This window comes from Mangifera indica, chromosome 11 (assembly GCF_011075055.1).
Source record: "Mangifera indica cultivar Alphonso chromosome 11, CATAS_Mindica_2.1, whole genome shotgun sequence".
Classification (NCBI taxonomy): Eukaryota; Viridiplantae; Streptophyta; class Magnoliopsida; order Sapindales; family Anacardiaceae; genus Mangifera; species Mangifera indica.
In genome coordinates, this window is record NC_058147.1 from 2,158,457 (window position 1) to 2,174,187 (window position 15,731).

Below are 15,731 nucleotides of genomic sequence, written 5' to 3' on the forward strand. Positions count from 1 at the left end.
ACCAAAATGGGTTAAGTAATTCTAGTATACTAGCCAAAAAAACCTAACCACCGAATAACTCAATGAGTGGCCCAAATAGTCTAAAAAACCAAATGGGTTGAGTGATCTTGGTATTCCGGCCAAAAAACCAAATAAGTGGCTTTAACAGTCAAACTTAATCTCGGATATCAAATAGTAATGTATTTAATCAAACGGTTGCTCCAACAACCTATAATGATTGCATTTGATGGAGGGTAATTAAAAATTTTAAATTTTTATAGTTTTTGTATCTTTTTTCAAGATTATAATATGGTAATTAGAGTCTTCAACAACCAAACCTCTAAAGTTTTCATCTTATATCTTCCACTTTTAACTCATTCTTTTAATTAGTGTGCCTCTCCCGACTCAATCTATCGATCATTTTGCTCTCTCGTCTTATAAAATTTTCCCAACTTCTATTTGAATATGCTATGCAATTAATTGTCAAAGAAACTCCCTTCAATCTCTTATGATTTTGGTGCAATTATATCTATCTTAGGTTTTAAACAAAAAGACGTATTTTTGTTGCAGTAAAAATTTACAAATATATGTATATATCTCAAAAGATAGCTTAAATAACAAAAATATAAATACCTAAGATCAAACATTGACTATCTATTATTGTGATTATAAGGTCGATTACTTGATTCAAGGTTTCACATGTTTAGTATAATTAGTTCAAGTCAATCAAGTATCTAATCAAGAACTTTTTCAGAGTCAAATCGAAAGTCAACCTAATGAGTAGGCAATTCAATCTAACCAATGGTTAGACTGATTATTGGATTCAAGATTTCACCCGTATAATATTATTGACTCACACCAATAGAAAATCTAATCAGAAACCTTAAATCAATATTATCAAGGTCGAATCAGACATTAATTCAATTAGAGGGTAGTTCAATCCAACTAATGGTGAGGATGATAAACTATTTAAATAACTATTAAAAATAATATTTAAAATAATTTTGTATAATTAATCGTTAAATATCTAATTTAAACTATTTAACGTAAAAATAAATTTAGCTGAATAATATACATTATTTAAATTAATGAGTAGGGTATCGTGTCTTCTCACCTTGTACAAAATTTGAAACTCAAGTTTACGTCTCGATATAAAAAAAAAAAGGTGAAAATTTTCCCCGGCTTGGAACCAGTTTTTAAAACCATGTCTTAAATGTAGTTTTAGACCACTCACTCCTAAATTTTATAATACTCATTGACCAAATTCAAGCGGGTGCATTCAGGGTAAAAAAGAGAGGGAGGCACTAATGTGCAAACTCTGCCAAAGGTAATTTGACATTTCATTCATCTTCTACTTTCTTTGTCACAAAGACTTGTAATTACCTAATTTGCAAGTCCATGAAAAAGACCAGAACACAAGGCAACAAAGACTAATTTCCATATTATGACTTGGGGAAATTTATGGCTCTACATTGAGACGCTATCCCTTCTCATGCCAAATAATTTGATCTCATCCAGAGTGACGATGATGCCTTCATGACTTTTAACAATGGTTAAGAGAGATTTAAAGCTCCTCAAAACTCTCTCATAAGGAGTCGGTACATTGAAACAAAGTATTTTCTTTGTGAGAACTGCAAGAAGATGCAACATGTCCTATAAATAGCAATTCAATTCAATTAGAGCTAACGTTTGTAGAAAGTTGTCTTTTCTCACTTTTTAAAGAACAAACTGTAAATACTCCCTATACTATTAATTTTTAAAAGATAAACCGTGAATACTCTTTATACTATTTTCAATTTCTAATATATACTAAAGAATTTGTTTAAATAATTTTAAAATACCCGATTCATTATATCTATAAATATATTATAAGAGAATTAGTTAATCTGAATAACATAATTACAAACTCGTAAAACCTACGTCTGATTGTAAAAGTTGTATTAATAATTAAATATATATTTTTTTATAATTTTTAAACAGTAATAAATCAATCTCGAATCTATTTTCAAAAATATTGAGAACTCTCTTAACTGATAAAAAGAATTATCAGATTTTTGTTATTGATTGTGACCTCATTCAATTCCCAGTAATTTATGCAAATCTTTATAGTTTTTTTAACAAATAAAATTGGAGCTACAGGGATGATAAATAAATAAGCAAAACAAGCTCATAATGTAAAGGTAGCAGCATCAACAAGAAAGAGAATCAAATCCCACTGAAAGGAACAGGGGGCATAACTCTGCTTTAATGTAAAGGTGGTAGATGGTGGAGAATATATTATGATGTGAGCACGTCTCCGATATAAAGCTTCAAAACTCTGCTTTAATAACATCAAGAAGAGCGTAAAGAGATGGATAGATGATGTCTGAGAATGTGACAAGTTCAGACGATGTGTGACTTATGGATTGTCACGTTATTACCGTTGAAATCGAACGTACCAAATCCTTTAAACGTGGAAATTTTCTGGTCACACAATTAGCGTGGCCAACATGAAAATTCCGTTCAATACCTAGGCATGTTCATCAGCTTTTTCTCCTTATGTCAAACAGAATTAATTTAAAACATTCTAAATATTTAAAAGATTTTAAACAAAATTAACGCTCTCCTGAGGAGAAATTATTTTTCTACCCTCGGGATAAAACTTTACACCAGATAAAGGCTCAGTTTCTACTTACCGCCAGGGAGGGAGTGTTACATAATAATCTTTGTTATTTTGTTTATATTAATATTTATTTAAACATTCTCGATTTTAAAATATTTTATATTTTATACTCAAATTTGATCAATTTGACAATAATTTGGATAAAATTTTGTTTTTCTTATACGATAAAAAGTCTGAAAAGAATAACACCACATCCTGAAAGACCAACATGAATTAATGACACATGCATCACGTCAGACTGAGATAATGAACATAAAACTAAATAGCAACAGTAGATCATTTAACAACTCCAACAAGCTACCAAAAATATAAAAAGAGAGGTAAATATGTTTCAGTGGTAAAAACAAAATGACATTTTCTTTATTATTTCATTTACTTTTGATAATGTTTTATTATTAAAAAATAAAAAAAATTATTTTAAAAATAAATTAATTAAAAAATTATTAAATATAAATAAATATTATATTTAATACAATTTAATATTTAATTAAAAGTAATAAATTATTTTATCTCAATATATATAATATAATTATTTTTAAATAGAGAGGTAAATATGTTTCAGTGGTAAAAACAAAATGACATTTTCTTTATTATTTCATTTACTTTTGATAATGTTTTATTATTAAAAAATAAAAAAAATTATTTTAAAAATAAATTAATTAAAAAATTATTAAATATAAATAAATATTATATTTAATACAATTTAATATTTAATTAAAAGTAATAAATTATTTTATCTCAATATATATAATATAATTATTTTTAAATATTTTTTGTTTTATTTATAATATTAATTAAAAATAAATTTAATTTTACAAAAAAAAATTAAAAAATAATATAATTATAATAAAATTAAAATTACTTTGATAATATTTAAAATAAAAATAATAATTATATTATTATTTATATTACTTATTATATAATATTGGTAATAAAAAATTTTTTATAACTTTTTATTATTAATAAATTAAATAATAAAAAATAAATATAATTTACATCAATAATAAATATTATTTATTAATTTAAAATTTAAAATAAACAAGGCATAAATGGCGGAATCCATCTGAACCAGATTAACCCAGCCCTGTTATAAAATGAAATACCCCAAATTTTAAATATTTAATTAAATACTTAAATAATTTATTTAATTATAATTTATTTTTAATCCTAAACCATTCTACCACAAATAAAAAATAACATATCACCGTTCTCAAAACAGGATGCTAATAATAAAATCGAAATGACTCCCGTTCATTGATTCTAGAAATTACAGGGTCCCATTATGTTTCCAACATTATGCGACAGTACAAAAGTCTTCTATCTTGGCTTTCAGCCTTCAAAGAGCAAAATAATCAAGTAACTTCACAGAGACACAACGAACATTTACAACAAAGACCCAGGTGGATTCGAACCACCATCCTCCCAAACGAAGTTTGAGCGCTCTACCCTATTTGAGCTTATGGGCCTATCCAGTCGAAAATACCACGACGACTCTGCAAATTTATCTTCCAATGTTTTCTTTACTTTTTTTTTCCCCGCTAAGTTATCTTCCTATTTTCGCTACAACGACAGCCATATTTACTCAATTTTTTGCCAGGCTGTCTCAGATGTTCCACTGTTTATTAATTCAATTTTCAAAGCACAAAAAATGACGTGTAAACAAATTCGACTTAGTTGTTGAATTAATAAGGCATGCAGAACAATGAATTATAGTCGACCTTTTTATATGATGAATTTAATAACACTCAAAACTGAAATTCATTCAAATTCCATAACCGCGAACTCCAATGCGGTAAATTATTTACCTGCTGGGAAACTTCAAAATAGAATTAGTTGGGTCAGCCGTATTTTGACATAAAACCCAACAACGCTGTAGACAAACAACATATTTGCCGACGAGCTAAAAACGTGATCCAAAAGCACATTTCAGTGATAAACTAATAAGGCCCATCATTTTAACAGTTGAATAAATTGTAGACAAATGAATATCAAACGAATAGTTACCTTACAGGTTTAATTTAAAAAAGAGACATCTGATAGCCTTAACACGGGTTGACAAACCTCAGCAGTTCATCACAAAAATCAGCAACCAAAACCTCAGTTTGCGTCATCCAGAGACACAAACAAAAATAGAGCCGCTACTACCTAATAAAAAGCACATTTCTGAAAGTAACTTCCAATGAATACATCAGACAAAATCAGCCTGGTTACAAATAAAGAGCTATAGGTAAATAAACAAGATCCAAAAATAAGAAACAGATTGAAGATAAAATATTAAAATTGCCTTGAACAACTCTGTACTCAAGCAATAGATTAAATAATCAGCAATATATACTAAACGAGAGGATAATTAAACTGAGCTACCAGCACGAGGAGGAAACGCAAGCCCTTAACAAGGAAATAAGAGACATGTCACAAGTTAAACTCCACCATCTTCAATGGGGACCGAGAGGTTGAGCAAGCCAAAAATACCATAGTCAGGGCAGCTCGACTTAACAAGCCACAAAACTCCAGAAATTGAACGCAAGCCTGATGAAAGCAATAGAATCTCCAATGACAGCAAAACTAATTTCTTTGAAAGCAACACAGTTCACAATGACAGGATGACGGTTACTACGGTGACAAAAATGCCAAAACCCCGCGATCACATGGGAATATTTAACCTCATATTCCTGCAAAAAAAACAAAAATTATCAAACAAAATATTATGCATAAATAATTAATTAGTCTCAAAAACCTGACATAACATTCATAAAATTTACCTAATTTAAAAAATCCCTTCAACCATGTCCGAAAGCAGCTCCAAGAGAAGGCCTTGACAAGCATCACAAGGAACAATATTCTTCATCCATGCTGATTCAGCTGGTAACATTCCACAACAAAAAAGAATCTTCACAAAATAAAGAACCCAAATGCTTCGTACACAAGCTTCTCCCCCTTACAATATGATACAAAGATACAATACCTTCAAATTTACAACAGTGGTAACCCCCACCAATCAACTGACAGCCAAACTCAAAAATGGTCCAACAACAAATAACAGGACCAAATCTTACAGAATAAAAAGGCAACATATTTAACAGCAGCAATGAATTAGTACTGAAATAATAATGCGGACACACTTTAAAGACCACAAATAATGCAGATAGTTGTACATTATTTAGCCACTTATTATCCAATATCACAACAATGGTTAATTATAAGTAAATATACAATAGTTTTTTTAAGCATATATAATTTGGTATATTCAATTTGATTGATAAAAATTGGATGTATAAATAACTTAAAGGACTAAAATTTGGCAAACATTACTTTTAAGACAAGAAATTGCAAGTTCAAGTATCAACCACTATCTATCTTCTATAGAATAACTCTGTATATAACATATGAAATGATCCCTTGTAAATAATATAGACTGAGTCAACTTGAAAAAGCTTTTTTAGAATTATTTCATAAGTAGATTACCAGGTTAGTTTAAAATGATAATAATATTCTCGAAAATCTTAAATATATGAAATTTAATAGTATATCCATAGCAGAAAAAGCTATGTTAAAGAAACATTTAAAGATCATTAAAATGAACATGCAAGTGATTAATGTTGTTATACAGGATAGATAAATTGAAAGGTTGTCATACTACCTGGTACCTGCTATGGCTGTTTATATAGTATATTTATGTCGTAAAATAAGTCCAATAAAGAGTAAATGAATTAAACTTGTGTGCTTCACTTATTTGTACCTGTGTTCCATCGCGTAGACCATTAGCAATTGGGTAGCCTGCACGGTGTGCTGATGAATTTCAAACTGTGCGCGGAAATATATATTGCCTTTACAGATGGTTGTTGCGGGTTTGGCATCAAACCAAACAATTCACTCAACCAGCAAGAGACTGAAGAGAGGGAAAAAAAAGGCAGACACACCAGCCAGGAGGAGAGCCAGGGATTTAAGAAAAAACGAATCCCCGTACCATCTCCCCCGAAAACAAAAAATAATAATTTTATTAGGGTTTTTGACCTGCCATGCAAGCGCACCTGTCATGGCAAAGGTCGAACACGAACACACAGCATAATCCATCTCTAAAATCTTCACCTTACAAATCTTACCTCTCATCTTTTGTTCTCTCAAACATAATTTTTTTTCACAACAATTTTTTCAAACTCACAATTTTTCTTCCTCACAAGATAGACCTTCTTCAAACGATACAAGAATAATAAAACAACCTGTGAACAAATTACTCAGTATAACGAAAACCTTTATCCAGCTTACTGTAATTTCTGCCAACTATCAACAGCTTCTATGATCTCTGACACCGCAGCGGTCTGGATATCCTCCAATAAGCCAGCTCCAGCAGAACCGATCTATAAGAATTAAGTAAAGCAAACACAAACTTCCGTCCATCCTTATTCCAGATCCAACGACCGTCCCAAAAACAGCAGAAACCCGAACCTATTCAAAACAAAAAAATAAGTTAATCGCTTGAATGATGTATAAATCGATCGAATACTTACAAGCAATGGAAAAAACCAAATTCAATTCAAAATTGCTGAATAGATATAAACTAGAATAGCCTAAATACCTCGATTTACTCGACTGGAGATAGATCTATCCATTATCATGACCTCGCAAACTCTGCCGTAGGCGGTATATAGAGCCTGTACTCAAGTACCGAGAGGATCGCACAGATCCCAGAAAAGCCCTGACCAACGTATAGATCGTAAAACGATCTATTTAGATCCATAAAGAGATTAAAGAGAAGCAAAAGCAAACGAAACAGATCTGAGAATTAGAAGGCGCGCCCCAACACCTCAATGACAACAATCATGGTTGTTGTGGCTTTAAAGACATGAAAACCGACTTAAAGGGGAACCCTAGATGATCCAACGGCTTTGATGATTTGACCAGCTTTGAGGTGGACGGTTGGATTTTTGGGTGATATTAGTAGTTATCTGGTTGTCAGTAGCGTGCTGTAATGGACAAGGTCTGGACGGCTATGATTTCGAGGAAGGTTCGCGATGAAAGTGATTTTTTTATTTGGCACGTCAATTACGATGGTGGTCAATTCGACGAAAATTCAAAGCTAACACCTCGTTTGGCTACTTGGCCTTGTGTAATCCATACATGTTTTAAGGTATTTAAGGTAGGTTTACAGAATTTGGGGCTTCTTAATTAAAATAAACTAATTTTATTAAAATTAAATAATATTAGTTAATAATTTATAAATGATATAAAATAGTCAAAATCTCAATTTAATATATGTTTTATTCTTCACTAATCTTAAAAGCTCTCATAAACACTTTTTTATTCAAAATTTTATAAAAAATTTTTGAAATATTTAGTAGAAAACATGAATATTTGACACAATAGCCACGCAACTTTGGTTTTTATTAAGAAAATAAGAGTTGATTTAGATAAGATTTAGGTGGAGGAGGACAAAAATGGTATTTGCTAATGTTGTTTTATGGTCTTATCCATATTTTGATTGATTTGATTTCTTGATACAGCCTCTTCACCCACTGCTTTTGTCTTGGGCTGCGAGGCTCTGCTTCCCTGTTGTTTCATGCTGAGAAAGCCCGTGAAAACTTGATGGTTGCTTGCTTCATACTATAGATTCCATCTGTTTGTGTGTGGCTGTGGAGGCAGACAAACTCTTTACTCCATTTCAATTGATTTTGTTCTTTGTAAGGCATTCAGTCCAACTCATCCCACCTACTTGCCAAGTATTGAACACCTTTTTTTTAACCTTAATTTTATCCGACCTTATACCAAACTATCTTACTCTATAAAAGTGATTCTAATTTAGGTTACTGTTTTTGTGTGTGTGCACACCATATATCATGATTTGATTTAGATGTGAATTCGATCCAAATCAAGTATGAGACTAGTTCAAATTCGGATCAAATCCAAAATATCCGCTTTCAGTTTGAGTTCGGACTTATTTGAGTTAATCTATTGTATCATTAGAATACTATCAACAAAATGAATAAAGTCATTGACAAGGTCAATATACCAACCTCAAGTATATTCAGGGGTAGGTTGGACTTTTGGCATGATCCCTATTTTTCGGAAGGTTCGATAACATTGAATTTTCAAAGCCAATGCAAAAGTAAAACCTATGGGATGTTCGTCCCTATCTTTGAGATGTCTATCCCTATGAGTCGACAATTTCAAGTCGTGCTCATGCGATTTTTGAGATGCACGTCTTGGGGGACACTCTTCCCAGGTTCGTTTTCCAATTGTTATAAAACTTCTCCTTGTATCGCATTTAGGGTTATACGTTCTAACCCTAAACTCATGTTTCACAAAGGGAACACTAAGGATTGAGAGTCTTGGAGAGTCGTTGGCTTAGAGGAACGCCGTCAGATTCTTGCCACTCAAAGACTAAGCACCAGGAGAGTTAGGCGCACTTTCCCTTTTCCCTTGTTATTTTTGGCATGTTTACGGTTTTTTATATATATACTCTGTATATGTAGATTTGTCTTGTTGTTGCATGTGAATATGCGTAATGTAGTATAATGGCATAGAATCTTGAAAATGTGATGATTAGGTTGATGAGTTATATACTTATTCTTTGACTTCATATGATTTTCGTTTGATGATGATTATTGAGGGATGGTCTGATTAGTGGGAAAAGTAACAAAGTGTTATAATGAGTCTGGGTGGTTAGGTTACTAAATCATCATCAAAATCGATGCATTTTTTTGAAAGTTGCAAAGGTTGGGGACATTGATCTTAACAAGAGAGGGACGATCGTCCCATCATGAGGTAGGAGATGATGCATAAGGGTAAATTGATAATTTGGCATGTAGGAGTGAGGTCAAAGGAGAATGATCGTCCTTTCCTGTTCTAGGATGGTCATCCCTCATAAAAGAGAGGATGCCCGTTTCTCACGATTAAAAAAAAAATACAGAGGGATCTCATACTGAGGGTTAGGGAAAATATGTTTTGCCCTCTATTTGATGATTAAGGGATGTAAGAGGAGTCTGAGATGTTCGTCTCATTGATACATGAGGCGTTTGGGACATCTAACCCGATTCTCAGGAAGGTGTAAGAGGTGTTTGAGATGTCCACTTGATATACGTTTGGGATGTTGTATGATATGGATAAATGGATAGTCAGATTATCCAAGGAATTTCTAGTAATGCTTAGTGATTGTATGTGCCTATTGGGTGAATTATCACTTGTGTTTTGCTTTGGCTTGCAGGTAGACATGAAAACGAGGCAGACGGAGAGGCTGGTGGATTAGCTTAGTGACAGTGCAACCACCAATGAAGACTTTCTATTTTAATTTTTGAATTAAACTGTTTTGGGATCATTACTTTTATTATTTATAATATAATTTCAAGAAACTATGAATTTCATATTTTAATTTAATAAATTATCGAAGTATTTCATGAAATTATTTTCTTTTAATATATTTTAGAATTGTTATTGTATATATAACATGTTATCTTGGTAAATTACTTTTAGAAGTATAATCTGGAGATGAGATATTACAATGTCATTGGATGGATAATGAACAAACAATAAAACTATTTGTAATGAGTCAAACAATTTAAGTTAAACTAGTTCAAATTAGATCCATTCTTAATTCGATAATGTTTTTGGAGATTTTTTTAAGAAAAGAATTTCAAACTTTTAGCATGGTGTCCCTATTTTTGCTTCACAAGCTTCCCAGAGGGGCAAATAGAAAGATACTCTCCTTTATTGCATGTGCATTAGCCGTCAATATATTCGACCTGAATCATCAAGGAAATATAAAGAGAAGGAATGGAACAAGGAGATAAAAGAAATATGCAGGCTTGAAGAGGAAGCTCTTTGGAACATCAGTAATTGCTTGCTTGGATTCTAGGCAAAGTCAGGACAGTGGAAGAACTGTAACAAAGAAACCCCCACTTACAGATAGACCTAAACTGACGTTCACGTCAATCTTCTACCAAGTTAAAATTTCAAACATCATTTTATTATCACTTTGGACTCGACTTCCCACCGCACCCAACTTTGAAAGAACCCTCCCAACTACGAAAGGAATTTCAAACAATCTCATCCTCTTCAATTCTCTGCACAAGTCATGTCCCTAAAACAATGTCATTAAAACACAGTTTGCTGGAACTGAGTTGAGTTCGCCTTTCGGGTCCGAGTACGAGATGGCGAAGAGATCAGACTTTGCACAGAAGCTGTTAGATGATCTCCGCCTGAGAAAAGAACGCCTGGCTACAACTCAGAGTTCGAACTCACCTAATAACACAGCAGTTGCAGGTAAGTAATAATTCTGCAAATCTTTGCATCCATAGGACGACTTCGTTTTGAAGTCCCACATAGAACAAGAATCTAAACTTGGCTTTTCTCAGGATTATGATCCTTTTTTCATGGCTTCAAGCAAAGTATAAAAGTAGACGGCACCATTTCCCTTTTAGTAGTTTAAGCGGATCGTATTGAAATTCAAAAGCGAAAGCAATTCTTTGCATTTTGCATTCAAACTATCAGTCTCGACAGAGGGTCAGAAATGTAACATGAAACGAGAACAATCAGTCAAGTTCTTAATTACATTTCGACATTTATTTTTCTTTTAACTGAACAAAAGATCAGGCTAACTAGTCAAGCAACAAAATTTCAGATTGTGTTTTAGTTTACCAACAAATTAACAAATGAAAATCGAGAGAAAGAATAGACTGCAAATGTGGCTATGAGAATTTGTTGATTAAACCCCGAAACCGGTTTTCAATACAACATGCAGAGTCAGTGAGTGAGTATGAGAATTTGTTGTTTATACCAATTAGTACTCTTTCGATAACTAGGCCAACTTTTGGTTGGCAAGTGAGAGTAAAAAGGTAAATGTATGCGAGCAATCCTATATGCACACATAATTGAGTATATAATTGGGTTTTCAAACGATTTGATATTATGTAATTGACTTTTATTTTATCTTTAATTCAAAATCACTAAATCATATGATGATACATCATCGAAATACTTAATTATGAAATTAAAACTATGTTTACATGGTTTTATTGAATGTATAAATTAAGTGTTGGATTGTTCTGCTGCGTGTAACAGATGCATATTTTTATGCAAAGAAAAACTATGCAGCATCATCATCGGAGTGTTTAATTGTATACTCAAAACTATGTTTACATAGTTTTATTGAATGTATAAATTAAATGTTGATTTTGTTCTGCTGTGTGTATCAGATGCATATTCATATGCAAAGAAAAACTACAGAGGGTCTAGAGATTTCAAAACAACTGATACTGTAAGTTTTCAAAGCTGAGAGTGGTGTAATTTGTTAATTTATGTATATGAGACTGAAATAAAAGATGGTATTAACTTGGTTAAGTTACAATTTATTGTTTCCAACAGACTGGTTTAAGGCCTGGGACCCCGCAGAACAGGTATAAAGGAGGCAATAAATTCGGCAGCGGCGAAGCTTCAAAAGCGGTTGTTCCTTTTGGGAGAGGCCAGAGCACAGGAAAAGTTGGAGATTTGTCTTTGACTCTGGCTTTTGCCCTTGAGCAAGGAGGAAAACTCAGCATGATGGATTCCTCAGGCAATAATTCAATTCTGGCATTCCTAAATCAAATTGGTGGGAGACCAGTGGACTACCAGAAGATGGGAAGAAGAAATAGCATAGATAGGCATCAGTCTTCGACCAGCCACTTCCCTACTCTTTCCCATCTCCACCTCAAAGAGATATCCAGGGGGGCTCAAAAGTTGAACCAGATCCTCACAGCATGCTCCAATGGCCTGAACTTTGATAGATGTTCAATAGAAATTGGAAATGAACTACTGAAAGGGGCCATAGATTTGGAAGAATCTTTGCGGATGCTGATAAACCTGCAGGGTGCTTCGGAATACATGGGCACCCCCAAAAGAAAAAGTCGGATCACTTTGCTTGAGGAGGATGAAGATGAAGATGATAGTGCTGTCAATTTAGCTGAGCAGAAGCAGCTGGCTCGGCCAAAATTTTCATTTGACAGGCCCTCAAGAAACTGCCATGGCACCCAAGATGTTGCAAGGAATGATGTCAAGTTGAGGCTGGCAGCTCTTGCTTACCCTTCCGGAGGTATAAATTTCATCTATGAAAAACAATCAGCACCTCGCAAGCAATCAGTTAAGAGTAGTTCCAGTGTCAAAACTCAAGCTGGTTTTTCAGAACAGAAGAGCCATTCGAGCTCTTCTCAATCCAAAGTGGAAAAGGCGAGAATTCCAAATGTAATTGCTAAATTAATGGGGCTTGAAGAACTGCCAGAAAAAGAAGACTCACAGAACCCTATACAGAAAGAGTCAAACCCTTTGAAGAAAACTGTGCAGGGAAGCACCAAGATTACTAAGAAGAGGACAGAAGATGCTGAGAATCTGACACACTTGCCGTCAAAGAAAAAGATGATAGAAACTAACAACATTCCAGCAGTTCAGAACAGTCTTGCATCACAAGCAGAATTTCAACTGGCTGCACAGGCGGTTATTCATGGCGGAAAGTCACCCTGGAAGGACTTTGAAGGTACAAAACCGGTGAGAGGCTTAAAAAGGGCCAGTAACAAAGACAATCTGCAAGGAAATATCACCCCGTTGAACAATAACATTGGAAACCAACAAAAGGATGATCATGGAAAGCAAAGAGAATTTAAAGGTGCAGAAAAGAGCAAAATGAAGGAACCAGTTTTCCAGGATGAGATGCAGGGAATACCACATCAAGCACATAGAAGATCAGAAGCGACAGTCCCGTCCCAAGACAAGACAGGGTTGAAGGAAGGTGCGCTTCGAAGAGAAAACGTTTACACAGACAAGCTTGCAGTGGGCACTCGCCAGAAGTCTCAAACCATTCTTGAATACCAACAATCACACATTCTCCGGAAATCAGAGCCTCTAGAAGAAAAAGGGCTAGCCGGAGAGAGGGGGCAACTGAGTGTAAAACAGAAATTTCCAGCAAGGAAACGAAAGGGAAGCCAATCAATGTTCCCTGCTTTATCAAAATCCACGGATGCTGAGATTAATTTGCAAAAGAAGCAGTCACATATAGATCATGCCGCAGTTAGTAAGAGAAGTTTCACAGAAGCTCCTGATACAATGCAGTCAGAAAGGTTTTCAGATGGTAACAAGAGTTCTGCTAGCTTAAATGTCAACATAAGAGGTTCAGCGAGCGGGAATTTAAATCAGGATTCATCTTCAAGAGATCAGGAATCTAAACTAGCCAAGACGAAAGCTGCTGTTCCACCAACTATGGAAACGAAACCTGTTCATGATCCAGACACATGGAACACTGAAAGTATTAAGGTGCATAGAAGAGAGACTCCTCGAATGATTAACGAAGTGATGGTCAGAAGAGGAGATGCGCTGCAGAACTCTGCCAGGGCACAGAAACATAAGATTTCCGTTTTGCAACAAGTGAAACAGAGAAAGAACGACAAACTCGGTGCCCCCAGAGAAGCAAATCTAACAAGCATTGGCAAGTCCAAAGAACCTGAATTAAGCATCATTAAAAAGAAATCAGCTGCTATCGTAGAACCAATGGCTGTTGCGCAACAACGGGAGAGAGAAGCTCTGGAGGCTCCCATTTTGTACACTCCTGCTGAAAATGGAAGCCAAAGCCCAAAAGAAGCACAGACTCTAGTTTGGAATGACAATGTGAGTCCATCTTTAAACCATTTGAGAAGTTTATCATTTTCTTATGTCTCCAAATTCTAATTTGATGTGCAGTGCCAGAAGATAGACTCTATGGTTAAGAGTGACCAGCAAGGTGGAGAACCTTTGCCTGATGGTGGTGTACAACAGAAGTCTAACATTACTGAATCCAATCCACCAAAGGGTAAGTACAACACAACCTTGAAGGTCAGTGTTGAATGTGTTTCGTCATAAGACGACATGTAGTCTATCTTTCCGGACGAAATGTCATCTCATGAAACAACAGAAACGGCATTACAAGTGTGGAATCGAAAACTTTTGACAGTCGAAGCTCATTGTTTTAAATTTTGCAGGGAGAACTGATATGGCTTATCCTTCGCAATTGGTGTACCAGAAAGATTCTAGAACAGAAACAGCAAGACCACTCAAAGAAAATGAAAATCATCTGAAGCGGATAGTGATTAAAAGCCAGATATTTCTTAACACTGCAGAAGCTCTCTTCAAACTCAACATCCCTTTTGGCATTCTAGATGTTGGTGGCCCTGACTGTCAAGATGAGGACAGCAAGCTCATATTAGACTGCGGCTATGAATTAATGAAAAGAAAAGGGAGAAGGCAAGAGCTAAGCGTTCATCCTTTTGTCAAAGTATCCATCTCTGCGGTGAAGATAAGATCCTTGGATGATTTGGTCAGACAGTTAAATGAAGACATTGAGAAGTTAAAATTACATTGTGGGAAAGTGAATGGTGAAGTCATCTTGGAAGAGCTTCTGCCTAAATTGCTTGAGAATGATTTGTATGACAAGGACCCAGACGTTAATTGTATGTGGGATCTGAATTGGAAAGACATGATGTTTGCATTCATTGAAAAAGACGATGTTATAAGGGACGTGGAGAGATTTGTTCTTAGTGGACTCGTGGATGAAATTACCAGAGATCTTTTACAGTTCCAAATTCCAGTGTTTTGATGTGATGAAGAACAGGGAAAATAGTTTGGTTTTGCATTGCCGTTTGTAAAGTAAACTGAAAATTGTCATGGGTGATTTTAAAATTTTCCAATTTCTCTCTGAAGTAATATTGATTTTATGCATATGCAAGTGTGAGTTTTGGTCGAGTCCATACTCGATTTATGAGCATAAAGCCATAGACATAAACAAGCAATGGCATAAGAGCGAAACCAGTAGTAGGTTTATACCATCGCCCGTTTAGCCTGTTTGTGTATCCAGACTCTGCAGCTTATTGTCCAATAGATAATATATAATAAAGTAATTAGATTCTTTTTATTAAAAAGGTAAAAATATGTCTCAACAACGCTGCATATGTTACAGTACTCGGCTGTCTCATTTTGGTGACATTCTCGCAGCTCGGAACAATTAGACATGTCCAACACGCTGGGCTGGCCCATAATTTTGTTGGCAGGGCCAAACTTGCGGGTTGTACAAGTCGTGCTGAGACCTTGGGTCTGGTTCGAC

The 15,731-nt window shown here is 34.3% G+C and overlaps 1 protein-coding gene and 1 long non-coding RNA gene across 2 annotated transcripts; one reads left to right on the forward strand and one right to left on the reverse strand.

The window, feature by feature from the left end:
• Positions 1 to 4,801: 4,801 nt before the first annotated feature.
• Positions 4,802 to 7,480, reverse strand: LOC123228839. Its single transcript, XR_006504756.1, has 3 exons — positions 7,218 to 7,480; positions 5,404 to 7,087; positions 4,802 to 5,313 (listed from the first exon to the last, which is right to left on the reverse strand). It is a non-coding gene; the product is annotated as an uncharacterized LOC123228839 (long non-coding RNA).
• A 2,967-nt stretch (positions 7,481 to 10,447) lies between these two features.
• On the forward strand, positions 10,448 to 15,349 carry LOC123228941. The gene is made up of 5 exons (XM_044654452.1): positions 10,448 to 10,897; positions 11,830 to 11,891; positions 11,999 to 14,263; positions 14,336 to 14,444; positions 14,614 to 15,349. The coding sequence occupies exons 1-5, from the start codon at positions 10,786 to 10,788 to the stop codon at positions 15,225 to 15,227; spliced, it is 3,162 nt and encodes a 1,053-aa protein (XP_044510387.1). The 5' UTR covers positions 10,448 to 10,785; the 3' UTR covers positions 15,228 to 15,349.
• Positions 15,350 to 15,731: the final 382 nt, after the last annotated feature.

Coding starts and splice junctions, on each gene's coding strand:
- LOC123228941 (XM_044654452.1), top strand. CDS start 10,786: ATGGCGAAGAGATCAGACTTTGCACAGAAGCTGTTAGATGATCTCCGC. Junction 10,898..11,829: donor TAATAACACAGCAGTTGCAG/GTAAGTAATAAT, acceptor TGTGTGTATCAG/ATGCATATTCATATGCAAAG. Junction 14,264..14,335: donor CTCTAGTTTGGAATGACAAT/GTGAGTCCATCT, acceptor TTTGATGTGCAG/TGCCAGAAGATAGACTCTAT.